The 10583-nt window shown below is 31.2% G+C and overlaps 1 protein-coding gene across 1 annotated transcript; it reads left to right on the forward strand.

Annotated features, from left to right (window-relative positions):
• The first annotated feature begins 2510 nt into the window (after positions 1-2510).
• On the forward strand, positions 2511-9249 carry LOC114276132 (GDSL esterase/lipase At5g55050). Its single transcript, XM_028217914.2, has 5 exons — positions 2511-3917; positions 6119-6258; positions 7371-7610; positions 8294-8543; positions 8742-9249. The coding sequence occupies exons 1-5, from the start codon at positions 3668-3670 to the stop codon at positions 8960-8962; spliced, it is 1101 nt and encodes a 366-aa protein (XP_028073715.1). The 5' UTR covers positions 2511-3667; the 3' UTR covers positions 8963-9249.
• Positions 9250-10583: the final 1334 nt, after the last annotated feature.

The following is a 10583-nucleotide window of genomic DNA, read 5'->3' on the forward strand; positions in this document are numbered from 1 at the left end:
CAGAGCCACGTGTCGAGAGACGAATGAGAGTAGATTTGGGGCGCAGAAGGGTATATAAGCATGTCTGCACCCCTCATGCGGGACACAGGAACATTTTGTAAGGAAATTCTTACACTCAAACACTCATTTCTCTCTCTCTCTCTCTCTCTATCCTAAGGTGTGCGCTAACTTGATCGTCGGAGGGTTTTTCCGACCACACACCGCCGGGTAGCTAACCGTTATTTGCTCGCAGGTGATCAGATGGTAACGGAGCTCGAAAGAAAGGAGTACGGGCTTGCCAGAATATTTGCTCCCCGTACAGATATCATAGATAAAGTTGTCCCGATCATCTAATCTAACTAAAAGCAGGGTTAATTACAGTTTACCTCTCTATGATTTAGTTGAAAAACACATTATCCCCTTATGATCTATAAATATATACATAACCCTCTTATGGTATGAAGTAAATTCCGTTAATAAAATTTGTGTAAAGTCTATTATGCCTTTATATTCTTTGTTCTAATTTTTATTTTTATTATGCCATCATGAACCAGGTACCTTCTCTCTCTCTCTCTATTATCTCCTTTCCTTCTCAACCCATGGCAATAGTCAACAGTTGCATGCTCCAATAGACCACCCATCATCACTTCTTCATTCCACTGCATTATAGCTGCCTTTTTTTAATCTTTATTTTATTTTTATGGAAGCAACCAGATTTCACAGCCGAACTAGTTATACATACCCATACACGTATATATGTATAGTTATATATATACAAATCTAGAACCCATGCCTCTTTCCTCTCCTTCAATTCACTACCATAAAAACCCACACATATACATACATATATTTATGTAGACCTTTTATGTATGATGATAATCATCACAGTAGGTTTGGGGAATATAACAGTGGGCATTTATGTCTACTGGTTAATGAAAAAGTCTTTCACTATGGGTAGAAATTGAATAATGAAAATATTTATTTTGACGATAAAAGCATGAGAATGACCTCAATCTGTTCTTATGTCTATGAATTAATTATAAACTATTCCATATTAATAACCTATTTCAGTGGGCGTCATGGTGTGTTATTTCTGTGCTACAGTGAGGTGGTGGTCCCATGGTGGCTTTGGATTGTTGAAGGAAATAAGGAACACTACAACAAAAATCACATTTGGCGACTAAATTTTTAGTCGCCAAAGGTCCATTTTTAGTCGCCAAAAGTCACTTTTTTACCTTCCCCGACTGATTTTTTTTGTCGCCAGTGTTGTCGCCAATAAATGGTCGCCCAAGGTTTTGGCGACTAAAAACGTTTTAGTCGGCAAAAAGTCAGGTCTTCAGCGACCAAACTTTTGGTCGCCAATACTCAATTCCACTTTTTCAAATTATCCATTTAGCGACAACTATTTTAGTCGCCAATAGGTCATGAATCGCCGACTAAACTCATTAGTCGCCCAAAACAACACATTTGGCGACGAAATAGTTTAGTCGCTGAAAGCATTTTTCTTAAAAAAAAAAATTCAGCCATTGCTACTCCCAGGTTTCGAACCACTGACGTCCCAACCTCTGTAAACCTTTACCAACACTCTCCCCACTACGCCACAAGAACTTCACATGAATATAAATACAACATATATTATTTATATAATATATTGACCGATATTAATAGAAAACAATATATATATAAATAATTATTTTTATTTAATATATTTTACGAAAAAAATAAAGTATTTACTAAAAAAAAATAGGGGAGCACTTTTGGCGACTAAATATGAATTTTAGTCGCCAATTCTATGTTTTTTGGCTACTAAATGCTGTTTTGTCGCTAAATACATTGATTTCCACCCAAAAAAAACAACTTTCAGCGACTAAACTGATTTTTAGTCGCCAAAAGCTCCACTTTTGCCGACTAAACTCAGTTTTAGTCGCCATTTGTCCACTTTTAGCTACTAAATTTTTTTTAGTAGCCAAAAACCTTTACTTTTGGCTACAAAAAATTTGTTTGTCGGTAAAACACCTATATTCGGCGACTAAAGTATTTTTTGGTCGCCAAAACCGTGCCTTTTAGCTACTAAATGCTTTTAGTCGCCAAAAACCGTGCCTTTTAGCTACTAAAATTTTTTCAGTCGCTAAAACTCCTATATTCGGCGACTAAACTGACTTTTAGTCGCTAAAAGCCCTATATTCGGCGACTAAAGTGCTTTAGTCGCCAAAAGTGCTCAAGTTTGGCGACTAAACTGATTTTAGTCGCCATTTGTACTACTTTCAGCGACGAAAATACTTATTTTAGTCGCAAATTCTACATTTTCTTGTAGTGGAAAAAGAAAGGGCGATGACATGGTGGAGAGATAATGTGCAGTTGTAAAAAAGATAGGGGAGATATAGATTCCACCACTGTTGTGCAATGGTGGAGCTTCAAGTACGAAAAAAAGAAAAAGGAAAAAATAGAAGAAAAGAGGATATAAATGTCATTTTATAGTTATGGACCTAACACACGCATGGAATGTAGTGCATGTTATACACGTTCTGTTAACATCGACAAAATCTGTAATTTTTACATTTCACTCCATATTAGAGGGAGGTTACGTGTATATGTAATTAACCCCTAAAACAATTAAAAGACCAAATCAACGTAAACATTTTCCTATAATTCATCTTTTGATGACTCATTTCATTTAGAAAAACATTACACAAGTTGGCCCACTTCAATATTACTCACTAAGATTTCGTTTGTCAATTAATTATAAATGTTAGTCAAAAAAATTAAAAATTTATTATAAATTATCACATTATTCTCTCTATTTTTTTTTTTGTAAAAAGTAAAAAAAATTATTTAAATAGTCTGATCCCAAACAAAACCTAAGACTAAGATTGGGCACCCATTTACAGTTCTATTCTTCCTTGCTTGAACAGGTTTTGCAATCTACCAGAATCCATAGATATGAATGAATTATACTTTTTCAACGAAATATATATTTTAGAAAATGCTTTTACAAATATATATTTGATTGGGTTTTTAAAATTTATTTTTTAATGGTGTTCTTTAAAAAATAAAAATTAATTTGACGAAAATAACTACAATAAAAAGGATATTTCTAAATTTTTCAAAATATTTTTGCTCAAAAGAGAATGAAAACAATGAGTGTATTTTTTTTTTCCATATTTTTCAGCAAATTAAGTTTTGAAAATATTTTTTAAAAATAGATTATGGAAACTCAACCAAACAATAATAGTTATTGAGCAATGCTAGGTATCATGAAAAAAATTTCATGAAAATGATCATTAAAAATTTATGACCTTTGGATTACACTTAAAATAAAGCACTACATACTAATCAAGATAATCTAAGAATCATAAATTTTTCATGACCAGTTTCATGAAAGTTTTTTCATGATCCCTATCTTTTCTCATAGTTATTTTTCTTATATTTGATTGTGACACTAAACATTATGTGGTAATAGCCTATAAGCCTAACATAAAAAATAAAGTAAAAATAACTACACGACACTGGTCTAATTTGTAAACTAATGTCTGCCTTTCACACCTGGGTTTTAGACCACAACGACACACACAGTACTCCTCCTCCTCCTCCTCCTCCTCCATATTCTCTTTCTTTCTCACCCCTTTAAAAACCCATCTACCAACTCATATTCCAAACTTGTAGAGAGAGAGAGAGAGTACCCCCTGAAATGGGACTCAAAGTTTCAACAATGACTTCCTTGTTCCTCTTCTCTCTCTTAGTATTGGGATTCAGTTTCTCGGAAGCTCAGAAAGTACCGGGCATGTACGTGTTTGGAGACTCGTTAGTAGATGTCGGAAACAACAACCACCTCAAACTCTCCCTCGCCAAAGCTGATTTTCCGCATAACGGCGTCGACTTTCCCGGCAAAAAACCCACCGGAAGGTTCAGTAACGGCCATAACTCTGCAGACCTTCTAGGTACACCCTCTCCCTACAACATCACTTTCAACATTTATTACTTTACAAAAACAAAATCCAATTACAAATCCAATTTGCTTTTTCATTTTTTCATCATGCTTGTTTTGGTCATTAGGCTACCTCTTGTTTCGGCTTAAGTCAAAAAGAAATAAAGAAAGAAAAGTTTGTTTGGTTTTTTTATTAAATAAACTAATCATAGAAAAAATATTAACAATTCACTCAATTTTTTCACCAACAAAAAATAAAAATTATATGAGTGTAAAATTTTGTGTAAATGGCACATGGAAAAACGTGATAAGAAAATAATCTGACATTAATCTGATAAGAAAATAATCTGACATTAATCTGACGTTATATGAGTCTCTACCATTATTGATAAGAAAATAATTACTCCATTAGTCTTAAAATATTGGTCTTTTTTGGAGAATCTAATTTTTTGTGGTAGTACAATTATTGCATTTAAAAAAAGTTGATTTTTCAAAATTATCTTTTTGATAGTATATTTTTTAAAAATATCAATGTTATAATTTTACTTTTTATATTGTTTATTAATTTAAAAGAATGACAAAATAAGAAATTTATATTATTTTTATACTTGATTTTTGAAGATGGACTAATATTTTGGGATAATGAAAAATAGAATAAGGGATTAATATTTTGAGACGGAAGAAGTATGAAAAAAGTAAAATGGCACATGAAAAAACGTGATAATTAATCTGACATTTTTTTTGTTAAATAGTTTAAGAACTTAATTAAAAATAAATAAAATTTAATAGCCTATTTTATTTTTTTTAAATAAAAAATGCTACTACTTGGCTGATATATAATTTAGGGTCAATTTAATTGGAAAAAAGAGTAAATTATACTTTTAACTTATATAATTTGACTCATATTTTATTTTAATCTCTATTGTTTTAAATGAATAATATAATCTTTACACTTTAAACTTAGTTTTAATTTGATTTTTTTGGTTCAAATTGAAAATTAAAATTAATCAGTGTGTTTGGTTTGAGTTTTCTGGATTAAATTTTTTGAAAATTGACTTTTTTGGTTTTCGTATTTTTTGTTTTTAGTGAATATTTTTAAAATTTTAAAAAAATTGTGAAAAAATATTTTAAAAAATTAATAAATACATAAAATATAAAAAATGTACTGAATTCTTGTATTTTTTGTATTTTTGATATTTTTGGTATTTAGTGAATTTTTAAAATATTTTTTTTACAATTTTTCTACTTTTTAAGTGTATTTATGTTAGGTGTGTCTAAAAAGGAAAAAAAATGCTTAAAATATTTAAAAAATTCAATAAAAACAAAAAAACACGAAAAATAAGAAAGTAAAATTTTTTGAAAAGTATTTTTTGAAAAGTGAAAACAAGCAAGGTATAATTTTAAGGCATTTGTCAATCTCTTGAAACATATACATAAAAAATAATTAACGAAATTTTAGATAGAGTAAGTAAATTAAAATTTAATTTAAAAATGTAAGAATCAAATTATTTAAATTAAAATAATTAAAAAAAAAAACCTGAATCAAACGGTTAAAAAACATAATAATTTGTGTTTTCCTATTGGAGGACATGCAATAATGTGACTGTTGTATATTGTCGGCAGGAGTTTGAGATAAATTTTCAACATCACCACCACGCCAACTCCACCTCATAATCATCTAATAATTATTCAGTGTGTTTGGTTTGAATTTTTTGAATTAAATTTTTTAAAAAATTAATTTTTTTGATTTTCGTATTTTTTTTTGTTTTTAGTGAATATTTTTAAAATTTTAAATATTTTTTTTACTTTTTTAGACGCACCTTACTTAGATGTATTTAAAAAGTAAAAAAATTATAAAAAAATATTTTTAAAAATTAATAAATACATAAAAATATAAAAAATGTACTGAATTCTCGTATTTTTTTATATTTTTGATATTTAGTGAATTTTTAAAATATTTTTTCAAATTTTTTTTACTTTTTAAGTATATTTATGTTAGGTATGTCTAAAAATTAAAAAAATTGCTTAAAATATTAAAAAAATTCAGTAAAAATAAAAAAATACGAAAAATAAGAAAGTAAAATTTTTTAAAAAGTATTTTTAAAAAATGATAACCAAACATGCTGATTATTTTTATTAGTAAAATGCCGTGTAAATAGGCAAATGTATGTGATCTTTTATATTTTTGGTTGGTGTTTTGGAATTCTTTGGCAGCTGAGAAAGCGGGTATAGTGACACCTCCCCCGTATCTCTCACTTGTCTCTAACAAGACTAGCAATAATGCATTTCCAATCACCGGCGTTAGCTTTGCCTCCGGAGGTGCTGGAATCTTTAATAGCACTGATCAACTCTTTGTAAGTACTTTTCTATCATTTAATTATTGAAAAATGGGAGTTGCCTTCTCTTAAGTCTGATTAAAGTATTGTTGGGTTCGTAGGAACCCATCATGGATCTCGTTTTAATAATCTGTATTGCTTAATGTGTAGAATTCGTCGAGTATTATATGTCTGTAAAAAATCACGTTGATTGGATATTGATAGCTATGTGATCAAATCAGTTTTATATAAAAACTAGAAGGTGAAAAAATAAATGGTTGACAAAAATCTTATCCGATGAGATAGCTATTGATATCCAATCAATATAATTTTTTACACGCATATAGTACTCGACGAGTTCTACACATTGAACGATTTGGATAAGCGAAATGGGACCCATGTTGGGTCTCTACGAGCCCAACAATACCATTTAGTCTGATTACGAACATCAAAGAAGCCTCATCTTGAGAAATAATATATAAATTTACTTTTCAAATTTATTTTGTAGATTCAATAATGTGTGAATTAGATGATTAGTTAATAATTAAATAAATTAAACAATAAATGAGAGATACAAATAGCATATGAGAGTGATTGGTTAATTGATCATTCAACTTAATAAGCAAGTCTAAGTTTTAAATTTGAATATCATTAATTCTTAGGTGTAGATTTATTCAATCTATAAAAAAATAAAAAATAAAAAACATTCATAACAACATAAGATACTGGAGTGAATAACCATGTATCTATAACTAAAAAAAAAAAAAAAAAAGTTGAAAATTCAGCATATTTTTGTCTTATGAAGATTTTTTTTCCAAAGTAGATTGAAACTTTTTTGGATTTTTATGATACTTGAGGAACTTAAAAATAATAATCATAAAATATATATTGAATTTGAAAAAAAAAAAATCTAATAAAATGAAAATGAGAAACTTTTGAGACAAAAATTTCCTAATTTTTGTCTTATTAAGAAATTTTTTAATTTGATTAACTAAAATAATAATAAAAAATTTCTCAAATTAAAATAACCTGAACGAAACAAAAGAGTCCAAATAACTATCTCATGAAGATATATATATATATATATATCAAGTGGGCCTAATTACTTATGAACCCAACAGTAACAATCAATTACCGTTAATTATTTGTAGAAACAATCAGTTCCATTATCCAAACAAGTGGAGTACTATTCTACTGTTGTGTACCAAGATCTGGTACGCCAACTTGGGTCATCTGGGGCCCAACTACATCTTTCAAAATCACTCTTCACCGTCGTCATTGGAAGCAATGATTTGCTGGGCTACTTCAGTTCCGGGTCGGATCTTCCTAAGAAAAGCACCCCACAGCAGTATGTTGATTTAATGGTTCTCACTCTCAAACAAGTTTTGAAGGTAAATCAATCAAACAAAACTTTGATAGATGCAACATTTTATTTGTTTATTTATTTATTTTATCTGCAAAAGTAAATTGTTAATTAAAAAAATTAAAATACACTTTTGGTCTTAAAATATGAGATCAGTTCCAACTTTTTAATTGTCAATTTTTTTTTTTGTCTAAAAAACTAAAATGTCTTTATTTGATCCTCAACTAATGGCATAATTAGCAATGGAGATATCAAAATGACATTTTTTTAGATAAATTGTCTAAAATACCCTTGATTTCGTTATATAAAATGCTAGAAATCATGAACTTTTGCCTCCAAAATTACCTCGAATGATAGGGATGGTGTAGATTTAAAGTCGGTCACACATGGATTATACATAAAATTATTATAATCTTTAGATGTTTTTTCTAAGTATATTTCTAGATAATTTTCTTGAGTTTGTAGTAGGTGTTTGGTATGTTGGATTTTTGGCTAAAAGTCAAAACATCTAATCACATCATTCTCTTTTTTATTTATTTGTTTTTTTGTAAAAAGAAAAAAATTCAATTAAAATCATCAATTTTCGAACGAGCTTGGTTTTATGAACTTGCAAAATTTTTAGAATTTGTGGTTCACTATGTCTTGTAGAGCGTGCATAATTTTAGAATTTTTAAAATTTTTAGAATTTGCTAATTAATTAACATTTTGCAGAGCGTGCATAATTTTGGTGCACGTAAATATGTGATTGCTGGGATTGGAGCAATAGGTTGTTGTCCCTCACAGAGGAATCAGAACAAAACTGAAGAATGTAATGAGGAAGCAAACTACTGGACTGTCAAGTACAATGAAGGCCTCAAATCAATGTTGCAGGGACTCAAATCAGAGCTCAAGGACATAGACTACTCCTTTCTGGACATCTATGGTGTCTTCGTTCGCTTCATTCAAACTCCCTCCACCTTCGGTACTTCACTTCTTGTTTCGATCTTTAACCAACCACGTCCATCATTTTCAAAATTATATTTGTCGTCTATTTTGTCAGGATCCTCTAACTCCACAATCCTCGTAGTCTTATTTCAATACATTTTCAGTAGTATGATAATTTTTTGAGATTTTCACCACATCATGTGTAATTAATCATAATCTTTGTTTTTTTTTTCAGGATTTAATGAGATTAAATCAGCATGTTGTGGGTTAGGAAACTTAAGAGCCCAAGTTCCATGCGTGCCAGTTTCAAGTTATTGCTCCAACAGAAGTGATCATGTCTTCTGGGATCTATATCATCCTACTGAGGCAGCTGCTCGCATTTTTGTTGACACGATTTTTCATGGTTCTCAACAGTATGCAGTCCCCATGAATGTTGAGCAGCTGATTGGTGCATAAAACTCATTAGTGGTCTCAACCAACTTCATACATGTGAACTGCCTTGTTGAAAATCAAAGAGGAGAAGATGAGTTTTGTCATGTTATTTTGAACCATATATGTCAATGGGAGTTATTGTAAACTTATTTTAAAAAATTCAGGTTGTTCATTTGAGTCGTGTAAGTTTAAAATAACATGAATTTGATAAATAACTCAAATGAAAATATGCTCTACCTAGACATTCAAAGGAATACGAAATTCCTTGAATAGTTTCGATAATAAAGGTGGGATCATTAACTAGTTATCAATGCTATTTGTATATGCATATCTGAATAGTTCAAGTGCTTTTAGTTATTACTGTGTGAGTGATTTTCTGATCACACTGTCCAACTCAGTATTCAGCTGGAGAACACTGGTAGAATAGATAACACATGGCTAACCTGCAACAGAAAGAGAAGATTCCGGCGGTAGTTCGTCCACTCGGGGGCACTCCGATGATCAAATCAGTATATCTCTCAAACATAATCAATAGTGCTAAACTCACTATTCAAAATATATATTGCGTACCTTAGACCCACGGGGGTGCCTCTCTTTTGTAGCTAACTCAATCCTAGTTCCAATAGAAGCCTAGCTCTAATGGACTTAGGATTACTATAAATCTTGGACTCTCAATAGGATTGGGATAAAACTTCCTAAGAGTCTTATCATTTCCCAACAGTAGTCTTCCCTCATTCTAGGACTCTTGTGCCTTATCCGCTTATCTCGGATTCCGATATCTTCGGAGGTAACCTCGGCCTCGTCGAGATAACCTCGGCGTCATGACCAGGACACGTGACATCTCGGCTGACACGTCGGCGTCACCTTAGCCACGTGTTGGTACTCAGAAAATATATCCCCACAATTGCCTCCTAGGTTCTATTACCTCGGCATTCTGAGGTGATGGAACCTATATCAGTACCTCATGCTAGTACATCGGCTTAATCCGAGATCATCATCGTAGGCCGATATGTCTTTTTAAAGATCAAGAATTCCAAGAGCTCCTTCACGCGTATAAGCTGTCATACATAACAGCTCAACCGTTTAGCCACATGTTTTCTCTTTACTAGATCGTACTCCGGACGCCCTTATAAGTCGTTTCGCGTCTACATGCGCCGTCTGACGCATTCGCTGTTCCAGGCGCATTAAATGCCCTCTTTTGTTGCCATTTCAAGTTTTTGACAAAACTTCTTTCCCCCTTTCGTTTTTTTTTCAATTTACATTGCTTTTATTCAGAACTCTTTCTCTCTCTAGCTTCCTCTAATCCTCTATTTTTGCAAGCTCTAAAGCTCTGCAACTTGCTCCATCCATTTCTTTCGTCAAAGTTCTTGCCAATCTGTTCCACTGCCGTCGTTCTTCTGACTTTGGCGATCTCAAGCATCGGCTTCTTTTCTCTAGTAAGTCACCACTCCTCCTGTTTTTTAGTTCTTGTTGTGTTCCATGAAATTCTGTTTCATCATTTAGTCGCCATTGCTGTTTTACTCGAATATTTGATTTGCGAATCATGTATCTAAACATGTTTATTTCATAATTTTGCTCTTTGTCCATGTCTTGAACACTCGCATTGTTCACATGCCTATTGCTTTCTGCCACTGTTCTTGGCCTA

The sequence above is a fragment of the Camellia sinensis genome, chromosome 8, assembly GCF_055761805.1.
Source record: "Camellia sinensis isolate YWXY chromosome 8, ASM5576180v1, whole genome shotgun sequence".
NCBI classification, from domain to species: domain Eukaryota; kingdom Viridiplantae; phylum Streptophyta; class Magnoliopsida; order Ericales; family Theaceae; genus Camellia; species Camellia sinensis.